Source organism: Merops nubicus, unplaced genomic scaffold, assembly GCF_000691845.1.
Source record: "Merops nubicus isolate BGI_N331 unplaced genomic scaffold, ASM69184v1 scaffold7636, whole genome shotgun sequence".
NCBI lineage: Eukaryota > Metazoa > Chordata > Aves > Coraciiformes > Meropidae > Merops > Merops nubicus.
Genome location: NW_008616872.1, coordinates 28,004 through 40,813, shown reverse-complemented (window position 1 = coordinate 40,813; position 12,810 = coordinate 28,004). Strand labels below are relative to the sequence as shown.

Below are 12,810 nucleotides of genomic sequence, written 5' to 3'. Positions count from 1 at the left end.
TACTAGGCATCAAAGAAACTTTTTCTTCTGTTTGGTTTGGTCATTCTGTGTGCATTTTCTGATTCTTAAGATCAGCTAGTCATCTAGGGATAAAATTATATCTTAAATGTTACAAAAACGCTATTCCCAGGGGATCAATAAAAGCCATGGGAGCAAGTCCAGTATCTTTTTAAATACACTCAGAAAAAAAAAGCTAGCTGTGTACATTCTACTGTTCATAGAATGGCTTAGGCTGGAAGGGACCTTAGAGATCATCTAATCCAACCTCCCTGCTGTGGGCAGGGATGCCTCTCCACTAGACCAGGTTGCTCAAGGCCTCATCCAGCCTGGCCTGGAACACCTCCAGGGAGGGGCACCCACAGCCTTTCTGGGCAACCAGTTCCAGAGTCTCACCACCCTCGTACTGAAGAACTTCTTCCTGAGATCTAGTCTAATTTAACGTCACCTAATTTAATGTCATCTAATTTAACAGTGACACTGTTGAGGTGTAGTCTCCTTCATCTCCCAGTTCACACCCAAGTATACTTTTTACCCGTGTATTAAATACCAGGATACAAAACCAGGCAATGTACAAAACATGCAAGGCAAGAAAATAATGCTGAGACCTCTCCTGTGTTGGCTAGTCAGTAAAGAGTCTTAGAAAGTTACTGCTCACACCATTTTAATTTCATAGGCAAAGAGGTAAAGATTTTTTTAATTTAATACATTTATTTTCTTTTCCCTATTTCAGATAATATAACTTAATATTTTGATGTAAGCTGGGTTCCCAAGCACTATTAAAAGCACCTAGTCTGTTCTGTGTCCCTCATGTTGTACTTTAATGAATAGCTGTAAGACTTACTAGGGAAACTAACTGGAAATGACTTATCTTTCCATTGTTTCAAGGTGACTCTTTCTCCTAATGAGAATAATACTTGTTCTGCAGTGCACTTTAATATAGTCTAGATATAGTATATCATCAAACAATGCCAAACCCAGAATTTCTTTATCTTGTATTACGTTGTGATTAGTCCAGGCTTATAGATTTTTCTGGCTACCAGGAGTAATCACTGTCACTCTCCAAAAATCTAATCTTACTACTGGCCTTCTCTGTCCTCTTTCCCCTTCTTTCTTCTCTGATCTACCAAAAAAAAAAAAATCTGGTTTCTTTTTCCAGATGTGCAGATGTGCACCAGATGGCTACTGATAGTTTCAAGGTCCTGATGAGTTATTGGAATAATTAGTGTCGGTGTGGGGTTTGTCATCTAACTATAGTACTGAAGAGTGTACACATCTCTTTCTTTTAAAAGAAAAGGTTTATTTTATTAAGACTATTGAAACAGTGCTTCAAATGTCAGTGTAGATAATAAATGATACCCAATTTTTGGTCTAGAGTTCACTCAACTCTCCTTAATGTGTGAAATCCTTGATCTTACAGAGGGGATCAAAGGTGCAGTCTGTGTTTAGGTAATATACTAATTTCATGCCAAAAGGCATAGTGAGATAATAGGGAATTATTTTAATGGTGAATTGGGAAATACTTCTTTCTAAAATATGAACATAAGGTGTTGAAAATGATAGGGAAAAAGATACATCAATGTGATTTATGGCTTATGGAATTAAAAATATAGTCCACATTACTTGAAAAAGGCCTTATCCCAAGGGTGTATTAAGTGTCATTCTTTTGTGCAAGCCTTTGCTGCTACAATAGGTTTAATATGTATAGATTTATGAAGTATAAATATGAAAACAGCTTTTCAGAAAATTTTGCTTCTGGGTATGTTGCTTCCAGATTTAGTTTGTGCTGTAATGGATATGCTTCCTACCTCTGGTATACAGTACCTGTTTTGATAGCTAAATCTGATTAAAATAAAAAATCATTTTCTTTGACATAGGAACAAATCTATTCCTCTTATTTTTCAGTGTTCATTATTTGAATCGGTGTGGCACTTATAAGTGTCTTTGGGTGTAGCTGCAACAGCTACATCATCACACAGCCCTTGCCTGCATGATTTAGAACTTTTCCCTGGTATTTGATGTTGGAAGCAGTTTTGAAGCAAGATTATTCTCACCCACCAAAATACTGATTTTTTGCAAGCAAAACAGAATAAGTTAACTCCTGTACAGAAAAAGAATGTGCTGCCTTTTTAGCAATAAGGAATTCAGTGGGATTGCCAGACACTAATAGCATGCATAAGTATTTGCAGGATTGGAGCTTTATAAAATCCCAAGCAGAATTTGAGCTTCCTTTCCTTAAGATTCACTGATTAATCACTTCAGGCCTTCCATACTCTACTGTTTCCTTTCTCGTTCTGACAGTTAATCCATGTGTCTTTTCAAGCACATTTGATGAACAAATGGGAGAGCTGTGGAGGTATTGGAGCTTCCCAGAGTGTATCATCCTTTATGTGGACTCAATCTGCTCTCTGACCAACTCTTTATTTACTTAATACCCATCTTTTTGCTGAAGGCGTGATGCGTTCTTAATTCTCAGCTCCCTAGCCCCATAAAAATGCAACTTCATAACTCCTTTCATCCAGTTTTGCTATTCTTTCTGGGTTTTAGACTGTGTACTTGCAGAATTTACTTTGGTATCTGAGTTAGACTTCTTTTGCAGTGAGTGGGAAAGGGCAAAGTTCTCCAAATGGACTTTGGAGCTGTTAAGATCACAGGACTGACTTGCCCTGTGAATGTGTCTGTCCCCCTGCTTTGACTGGAAGGGGCTGAGAAGACCAGTCTTTTGAGGATGGTCACCTAAAAAGCTGCCTACATTTAGGCATTGTCAGTGCAAACTGCATGCTGCATGGAAAAGTTCTGTTCTGTTAGTACAATTCAAAATGTTTTGGGGTTGGGGTATTCTTACCTTTTCCAGGTATGGGACATTGGAGGGCAGCCGAGGTTTCGAAGCATGTGGGAGCGTTATTGCAGAGGAGTCAATGCAGTTGTGTAAGTTTTCTTCTGTATGCCCATAGAAAATGTATTTTCAAATATATATTACTAATATAGATACACTTTTCTTCCTGTCCACCCCCATCACATAAGGTGACCTGACATGGTAAGAGTAGTGTTGTTCACACATCCAGCAACCCAGGTGTGTAGGTAATTGCACATTCCAGGCCATTTTTCCCCCGTAGCCTGTATTTAATTCTGTATCTTCTGTTAATAAATGCAAGTCCTAAACAACTCAGGACTGCTTTAATGCTATTGTCAGTGCAGACACATTTGTCACATTTCAGATGTTTTAATGCAATTTTCTGCAAGTAATAGACAATACCATAAATAACTATATTCCCATTGCAGTTACATGGTGGATGCGGCAGACATAGAAAAAGTAGAAGCTTCAAAGAATGAGCTGCACAGTTTGATAGATAAGCCACAGTTGCATGGAATTCCAGTAAGTAATTTGATTATTATTATTATTACTTGAATGTAGACAGTGCAGACTAAACCCTCATGAATTTTTTCCTCTGGACTCTTGAAACTACCAACTTAAATGTGATGCAGCCTTGATACATACAGTGCTCTCACAAAAATTGTTGTGACATTTTTTTCAGAGAACTCAGCATCTTATCAGTGCTGTGGTGTGTTTGTACGTTTTCTGCTTTAAACGTCAGAATAGATTTGGAAAAAAAATCATTTTCATGTGTGGCATTATCAGACAGTAATTATTTCCAGGCCAGCCCCTTGTTGGTTGGATTTGAACTACTGACCCAGTTATGTTTCTGGCAGCATCTCAAGGCATATGAGGTTTGTCTTTCTGAAGGTAAACAGAGACACAAACCTCGGACAGTGTCTTCTACTTCAAGAGACTGTGGAGGAGCCTGATTTTTTCTGTGTCCTGATGTTTTTTTTCTTTTTGTTGACTTTTTAGTTTTTCAAACTAAACTGTATGGCAAAAAAAAGTCAGAAGTGTCAAAGAATTGTATATTCTGCTGAAACTCTAGTAAGGAATTACGGAGGTGGAGACTAATATGTAATTAAATGTGATCTGCCAATTTACAGTTAGTAGGAATCAATCAGGTTAGCACTGATTTTTGATGCTGACATCACCAAGCAAGGGTTCATACCTTTGCTTGTAAGAAGGAAAACAATGGTACATACAAATCAGAAAGAATTCACTTACAAATTGATGGCTGTTGCTTCACCCCTTTTTTGTAAGCAAATATTTGGACATTTGGCCCCGGTGCAAGTGATCAAAGTCATCTGAAGATGATTAGACAGACAGGCAACATGAAATCATTTGTTGAAAATGAGAAAAACTTGTCATACATCTGTTCTTGAAGGAGAATTTTCATTTTATTTTCAGGTTTTTTTTATAAGGTTTGCTGTTACTGTTTTGATTTTTTAATGTTACATATTGAACAAATCCTACAGAAATCCACAGTCACACTATTCACAGCGAGTGACCCTGTCTGTCCTTTGTACTGTCTTCACATCCTGCTTTATTTTGCACTTTTCCTTCCTGCAATGATAGGTTTCTCATCTCTCCAGAAGTATCTAATTAAGTTATTTTCCTTTTATATGTTGTAATACCACATTCCAATTGCCCAGCCTGACCAGCAGAGTAATTTCCAAGCTGCAGTAATGTATTTTTTACTTATTTTTATTTCACAGGTAGTAACTAGTATTGAACTTCCTTCAATTTATTGTACTCGGGCTTTGGTATTATAGATTTTAAGATAGCTTTATTAATCTCAGACTGCAAGAAATGAGTTTTAATGTGTTCCAGATTAATGGGAAATACTGGGACAATCTTGACTCAGAATTGTAACAGGTCTGGAAAACAATAATGCAATCACAATTAGAAAAACCTTCCATTGCTTACTTTATCTTAGAATGTGCTCAGCCCCTTCATCTGACCTTCATCTGCGCTTGAAGCCTTAAGTGTTGCGCAGGAGCTCGGAAGCTCTCCTGCACCTATTCAGTAAATTTTCTGCATTCCTCAGACTTAATTCCCAATGGCTGCCCTTCTGATTTCTACCATGGATGCTGAGAGGCGAGGGAGAGGAACTGGTCATTTGTCTGGTGCTTGGGTGATAGATGGTTTGGATGCCTGGCTGTTCAGTATGTCATCATTAAGAAGCAGGGGAGCAAAACTGTAGAGAGAATCATGTCTGGGTCTTGAGGACTCAGCCTCTACTGCTGGGGCCCTACTTTCCATTAACATGAGTCTGGTCCTGGGGATTGAATGTCTGCTGGTGGCCTAGTACATGATGTCCTCCAGGTTTAGTTACATGCGTAAGGAATCCACTTGGTGCAGTCTGACACCGTGCTGTAATGCCATCTGTAATGGAGAGATTCACTTCCAGAGGAGACTTCTGGTAGTGATACATCCAGAAATACGTTGATCCAGTTTTCAGAGGGTGTGCATCCAGCATCTGGCCCTGGCTAGAAGTGGGATTTCCATCATGCTCCCACAGTTATTGCTCATTTTGAATATGTCTGCTGTTGTGTTCTAAATACTTGGCTGCAGTATCCCAAATAATGCCAGTAAATGGTAAAAGACAAAAATAAACTTTAATTGCTCCTGGATTTAAGACTGATATGAATTATTTCTTTCAGGTGTTAGTCCTTGGAAATAAAAGAGACCTCCCAGGTGCACTGGATGAAAAGCAGTTAATTGAGAAATTGTAAGTAGCTGGCCTGTGTAAAAGGCTGAAACAGTGTGAAATTCAATGTGTAAGGGAAAATCATTGGTAGTCTATGGCAATAGCCAGCTATAGCAGATTCCATTTTACATCTCAGATACTCCGCTGAGCTCTGCTGGTGGTTGAAATAGCAATCTAGGCTGATAACTGACTGCAGCCTCTTTTGATTATTATTTCAGTTGTGTAAAGTTGTTTCAGATAATCCTGTTTTTCTATCACTGAAGATCCAACTGCTATAGATAGTAATAGGCTCACTTACACTTTTTGGAAAACATATGTGGTGGCACTTAATGCTCTTATGGCATTAGAACAGATCCATTTTGAACTACTGTCTGTAAATTTAAGCAGTTCACATATTTTTGATGTGTCCAAAGCATATCCTTATGGATTACTGAAACTAACTTAAATTTGATGCATTGTAAGGGTAATTGTAAAGAAAATACACAGCTGTGTCCACATGGCTGGTATGGCAATAATTTTGCAGAAGAGGATTCTGTCTCTCAAATCACATAGTTTTAATCGGTCGGAAGCACAAGCGAGATGAAGAAGACAAATGAGGTTTCAGTACAGAAGGATGGTCCAAAGTCTAAGCAAATAAACTGAGACTTAGGTAACAGAATCACCGAATGGCTGAGGTTGGAAAGGACCTCTGGAGGTCATCTTGTCCCCACACTTGCTCAAGCAGAGCCACCTAGAGCTGGTTGCCCTGGACCATGTCCACATGGCATTTGAATGTCTCCAAGGATGGAGCCTTTGCAACCTCTCTGAGCAACCTGTCCTAGTGCTTGATCACCCTCAGAGGGAAAAGGTATTTCTTTATGTTCAGAGGGGGCCTCCTGTGTTTCAGTTTGTGACTTGCCTCTTGTCCTGCCTCTTTTTTACAGCCTTGCTTTAGATATTTGTACCCATTAATAAGATCCCACCCGAGCCTTTTCTTCTCTAGGCTAAACAGTCCCATCTCTCTCAGCCTTCCTAATATGTGAGATGATCCAGACCCTTAAGGATTTTAGTGGCCCTTCACTGGACTGTCTCCAGTGGTTTCACATCTCTTTCGTACAGGGGAGCCTAGGACTGGACACAGTTCTCCAGGTATGGCCTTACCAATGCTGGGTAGAAGGGAAAAATCACCACCCTTGACTTGCTGGCAGGACTCTTCCTAATGCAGCCCAGGATACCATTAGCCTTTTCTGCCATACTGCTAGATCATGTTCAGCTTGGTGTCCACCAGCACCCCTAGGTCCTTTTCTGGAAGGTTGATTTCCAAGGCAGGTGGCCCCTGTCATGTGCTGGTGCCTGGGGTTGTTCCTTCTCAAGGGCAGGACTTTGCACTTCCCCTTGTTGAACTGCATGACGTTCCTGTCAGCCCATTTCTTTAGTCTGTGGTGATCCCTCTGGGTGGCAGCATCACTCTCTGGGGTACCAGCCATTCCTCCCAGTTTTGTGTCATCAGCAAACATGCTGAGGGTGCATTCTGTCTCATCATCCACATCAATGATCATGTTGAACAGGTGTGGACCCAGTGTTTATCCTTGGACTACACTTCTAGTTACAGGCCTCCAGCTAGCCTTGGTGCCACTGATTGATCTCTGAGCCCAACTGTTCAACCAGTTTTCTGTCCATATCAACATCTGCTCATCAGCCCATAATTCCTCAGCTTGTCTATGAGGATGTTACAGTGTCAAAAGCCTTACTGAGTTCAGGGTACACAATATCCTCTGCTCTCCCCTCATCTACCAAACTGTAGAAGGTTATTGAGTTGGTGAAGCATGATTACCCCTTTGTAAATCCATGCTGATTACTCCTGATCACCTTCTTGTCTGTTATGTGCCTGAAAATGGCTTCTAGGATTAGTTGTTCCATGACCTTCCTAGGGATCAAGTTGAGTCTTGACTCTTGTGTAGTTTCCTAGGTCCTCTTTTCTGTTCTTTCTGAAAATGAATGACATTTGCTTTCTTCCATTCTTGGAACACCTCTCCTTGTTGCCATGATCATTCAAAGGTTATCAAGAGTGGCCTCACAGCGACATTAGCTTGTAGGTGCATCCCACCAGGGCCCATGGACTTCTCTATGTCTGGTTTACTTATGTCTTCCCTGACCTGATCCTCTTCCATCAAGGATACAACTTCCTTGCTCTAGTCTTTCCCTCTGGTCTCTGGGGCCTGGGATTCCTGAAGGCTGATCTTGTTAGCAAAGATATAATTTAGTACTTCTGCCTTTTCCATGTCCTGTGTGACCAGGTCCCCCATCTCACTGAGTAATGGGCCTGCATTTTCTCTTGTCTTCCTTTTGTCACTTTATGCTTATAGAAACCCTTCTTGTTGCCCTTGACATTCCTCACAAGATCAAATTTCAGCTGGGCTTTGGCTGTCCTGTGTCTTTGCATGCTTGGACAGCGTTTCTGTATTCCTCCCAGGTTACCTGTTCCTGCTTTCACCTTCTGTATTCTTCCTTTTTGTAATTGGGTTTTGCCAGGAGTTCATTGTTCATCCACTTCTGCCTCCTGGCTTATTTGCTGGACCCGTTCGGGTGGGCTTCTCTTGAGCTTGGAGATGATCCTTGAACATTAATCAGCTTTCTTGGGCCCTTCTTCACTACACAGCTTTATCCCATAGGACTCTTCCAAGCAGATCCCTGAAGAGGCCAAGTCTGCTCTCCTGAAGTCCAGGGAGGTTGCTGTTTAGTTCTTTATTAGAGTCTCTTGACTCTTTCCTTCTTGGTACCTCCACTCCATCTGCTCCAGGAACATAATCTGTCTCCTCCATGTCTGTGTCACTTGGGTGAGGACAAGTAAATGAAAAAAATAGCAAAGTGCTAAGAAACCCCAAGTGGGGAAGGGAAATTCCCAGAAAGAAACTGTAGTTAATTAAGAATTCATTTCTTCCTACGTGTAGAAGCATCCTTTTAAGTAGGAGTCAGATCTGACCTAAGTATGGTATAAACATCCTGAAGATTAATGGTGTGATTATTTAAGTACTATTATTTGATTGTAACAGTTATTGGAGATAAAAACGATGAATTTCAAGTAAAAAATGGTAAAAGGTGAAAGCTAAGACATGGTAATGCAGCTTGGTTGCCACTGCAAAATGTTATTTTCAGCTCCTGGATTTCTGTCTTTATATTAGTCACTGTTATTACACTGTCTTAAGGAGAAATCTGAATTTTTGTGAAATTACTAGAGCCTTTTAATCTTTATAGTTTAAAGAGATGTGGGAGTTTTTATGTGCAGTAGCATATTTTAAAAATTTAATATCTGACGGTGGAATTGAATTCACTGAGTAACAAGCAGAAAACATGTAATTTAATGGAAATTTCTGTTGTCAGTCTTTGTGGAGTTATAACACTACTTATTTTATTATTTTTGTTTCTGTAGAAACCTTTCAGCTATTCAAGACAGAGAAATCTGTTGCTATTCTATTTCCTGTAAAGAGAAGGATAACATTGGTAAGCTGCTTCTTACAGCATTATCAGTGTATACTTTGTATGTTGGATCAGATGTTAAAAATGTTAATGAGATTTGAATATCTAACATCAATATAAAACTGAAAATCTCAATTTACTTTGAAAGATTCCATTGCAAATATTGCATGTGTTTGTTTTAACATAGAATTATGTATAATTTAAAAGTCACTTCTAGAGTTATTTAGTTCAATGAAAAGTTAAGTTCATTTGACAGGGGCCTTGGAAAAGCATATTTATAACTCTAAGTAATTTATTCCCTCACAAAAACTCTTGTTACTTTTGAAAAAAATAGTAACTGGATATGAAGGCCTTCCAACTGTTAGGTGATAGTTAATTTTGGTAAGTGTTTTGCTCCAGACATGATTTTACTTTTTAGGCAGGACCTATATGCATGTGGCTGTATGGCAGCGTTCCTCAAACTGAGGGCCTAGAGCTTTGGTCCTCTTTGAGACACAAAGAGTGTATCCTGAAGTCAGTGAAAGTCCTGTGAAGTTCTCTTCCATCTGCCTTTGCTTTTTGCCCTTTCTTCTCTCTTCCAACTTTCTAGCAATTTCCTGTCCCTTTCTTCTGTCATGTTCTCCCCTTCTCTTCCCTCCACAGAGCAGGAGAAGGGTGAGGCACAGGCTGAGCCAGGAGCAGCAGCTGCCTGGGGGCACGGTGCCTCTGTGCCACACCTCTTGCCTGCACACTGTGTGGCTAAGACAGGTGGTGCTGGATGGGAAGGACACAGCCTGGGTAGATGTTTACAGGTGCATCTTGAGGAAGCCAGGCTTGTTGGAAGAGCTGGGTAGCTCTGTAGGGCTCAGCTGAATGAGAGACGGTGGGAGTGAGAGGAAAGCCAGTTTCTAACAGCCACAGGGAAAATTTCCATCTTCAGCAGAGAGGACCAGGGAATGGAGGTGGTGAGGAAACTGTGCCATGACATCTGGCCTTCAGGATGTAGGGGGACATGTCAGCTGTGTGCGGGGACATGCTGGGCAGCGAGGGCTTCTCTTGGAAATGGTGCACATGATTTGGGTGTGTTAGTCTGAAGGAGTAGGATCTAGGTTTGCTGCAGCTTGGGGTGCCACCGTTCTTGCTAAGTGAGGGAGATACACTGAATGTGCTCTTACACTGGGGAAGATCAGACTTTGGGATACAAGGACTGAGGAAGACAACATAGTCAGGATTATCTGGATAGGTGTAGGGCATTGAAGGTGATTGAGGTTTTAGAAATGCAGTGCTTGAACCTTATCAAATTGGCATTGCTACAGTGGAGGAGCTTAAAAGTGGTATTGTGACTAGCAACTGGTAAAAAACCAGCTTAACTTCTGACCCTGTTTCATTTGTATGGCCTAGAGGAAAAAAGTGCAAAAAAATGCATGCTAAAATTTGCAAATGGGAAAACAATGAAAAAAAACACCACCACTGTAGAACAGGATGGATTGGTTACTTGTGGAAATCCTGGGAGTAGTGATGAAAAAGACTCAAATCCTAACTGAGAATCAGTCAAGTGTCTTCCAGTGTACCTGTGCCTAGAGAGGCTAACCTGGCTCCTGAATATTCGCCCAAAGAAATAACCAATGGGAGCAGACTGCATGTGTCATGTGTGTTTCATCTGTGTGGGCACTACTGGAGCACCGCGTGTCAGATTTTGAGGGAGACCTTGAGAAACAGAGAACAGGTTGTTCAAAAACCTTGGGAGCTCAAAGGACTGGAAAATATAATTTATAATGAAAAACTTATAATGAAAAGATATTTAGCTTATTAAAGTGATGAAACTATTAGGCTGTTAAGGAGAAGACTGGGAGCTGTCATCTTCTTGTGCATTTTTGATTGATGTCAATGCAGCTGAATGAGATGATAGTAATTTTTCAGTGCTAACTGGTCTCATCAGGAGGTGTAGGTGTGAGGCTGCCAGTTTCTGTGCCCTGAGAGACCATGGCAGATGAGTAAATAGCTATTAGCTTTGGTTTAGATGCTGTGGGACGCTGTTGTCTGCGGTCTCAGTGCCGAAGCTGGTCTGCCGTGATCTTCACGGGGTGCTGTCTTGAACTGAGGACAGATGTGGCAACAAATTTAAATTTAGGGGCTAGAGCTGTTGCTACCCCCTGACATCTTCCTGCCTCCCTGACAGATGTTGCTGCCTTGAGGCAAAAACCATCTCATCTGTTCGTGAATCAGTTTGTGAACTGCTGCAGTTTTCATCCTAATGCATTATATGGTATCAGGAGGGGTACTAATTCCAGCTATCAAATTTTAGCCTAGTGTTGCATGTCTTTCTGAAACCTTGGACTCCTACAGCCTACCTAAATGGTTTCTTAATGCTCTGTCAGATGTTTGCACTTCTTTTTCCTTCTGGTCATGTGTTTCTGCCTTTGTTCTCACACTGCGTTGCATTACAGCCTGGATTTCACAGTTCATGTCATGGTCATCCTAAATCTTTGCTTTTTCATCTGTGACTTAGAGAATTTGATGTCAGTCATCAGAGTTCAAGAACACAAAATGCACATAGTTTAAAAACAAACAAAAAACAATAGGAAAAAAACCCACTTGGAGTCTTAAGTACCAGATTTTTGATTAGATGTGAATGAGAACTTGATGTTTCTGTGCTTTGTTTGTTTGAGTTTTATTTTTATTTGTATTAACCTGCTGGTGTGCTGTTATCCCTTTACACTATGCAAACAGCCTGCTGAGTTTTTCACTTTGTTTTATCTGTCCTGGCAGACATAACATTACAATGGCTTATTCAGCACTCCAAATCAAGACACTGTTGAAGAAAACCATTACTGAAGATAACTCTTTCCCAATCACTTGGACTCCTATCAGCTATACACAAGTGTAAAGATAAAAGAATGAACTGCATACTACCAGGACTCACTTTGATTGTGTTTGTTAACAGAAGTAAAACTGAGTTATAGCTTGTCTCTCTATCTTGGTTCTTTTCTTAAAAATCCAGTTACTTGTCGGCCTAGGTGAAATTCCTGAAAGCCTTAATACAAGACTGAAAGAAATCAATACTTTTTTGGGCTGAAATGTTTGAGTTGATGCATGTGAATTGTCAAATACTTAGTAATTTTTTTCTAATTTAAAACTCAATAAACGGCACAGTGGAAACAGATGTGACTGGGTTTTTTTAACATATAATTATTCATACAGAATATTTTTCCTGCAAACACCTGTAGTTAAGTATCAATAAATAATTAAAAACATAATTAAAAGCATCTTATTTGAATAAAATGCTGTTAATCAGAAGACTTTCAAGTACTGCTATTGGTGAGAAGTTGTTTCCCAAGTTGTGCATCTGCAGTTACCTGGTTGTTCCACTCACTAATTTAAATGACTCGTATGAAAATTGGGAATTGAAAAATAGAACAAATTCTAGACAATCCTGTCCTTCTGTGTTAAGAGATGAAAGAGTCTGGAATTGCAGTCTCTGTTTAAGAGAGAAAAATACAAAGAGAGAGCAGATACATCTTTTCTGACATTATTACCCCCAAAATTAATGTATTTTCTAAGCATTTTTATTGTAAATGAAGTAACTTTCACAGTGCTTCTGGACTGCTCTTTCCATTCCTGAACCTTGAGGAATTTTTGAGTATCTAGCTTAATATAGCTGGGCTCTGAAGTAAGACGAGTTCTTTTGAAACAGATTAAAGGAGCAATTCACTTTTTAAATTTTCATGGTTGGTAAACATCTTAGAGATACCTGCTTCTGAGCCCTTCACTCAGAATTCTGTGAGTT

At 40.0% G+C, this 12,810-nt stretch overlaps 1 protein-coding gene across 1 annotated transcript; it reads left to right on the top strand.

Annotated features, from left to right (window-relative positions):
- Positions 1-2,851: 2,851 nt before the first annotated feature.
- Positions 2,852-12,182, top strand: LOC103775498 (ADP-ribosylation factor-like protein 8B; the record flags this gene model as incomplete). The annotated part of the gene is made up of 5 exons (XM_008942956.1): positions 2,852-2,925; positions 3,280-3,373; positions 5,542-5,609; positions 8,998-9,068; positions 11,793-12,182. Coding segments are annotated over 5 exons (357 nt in total), but the record flags the coding sequence as incomplete, so codon positions are not given.
- Positions 12,183-12,810: the final 628 nt, after the last annotated feature.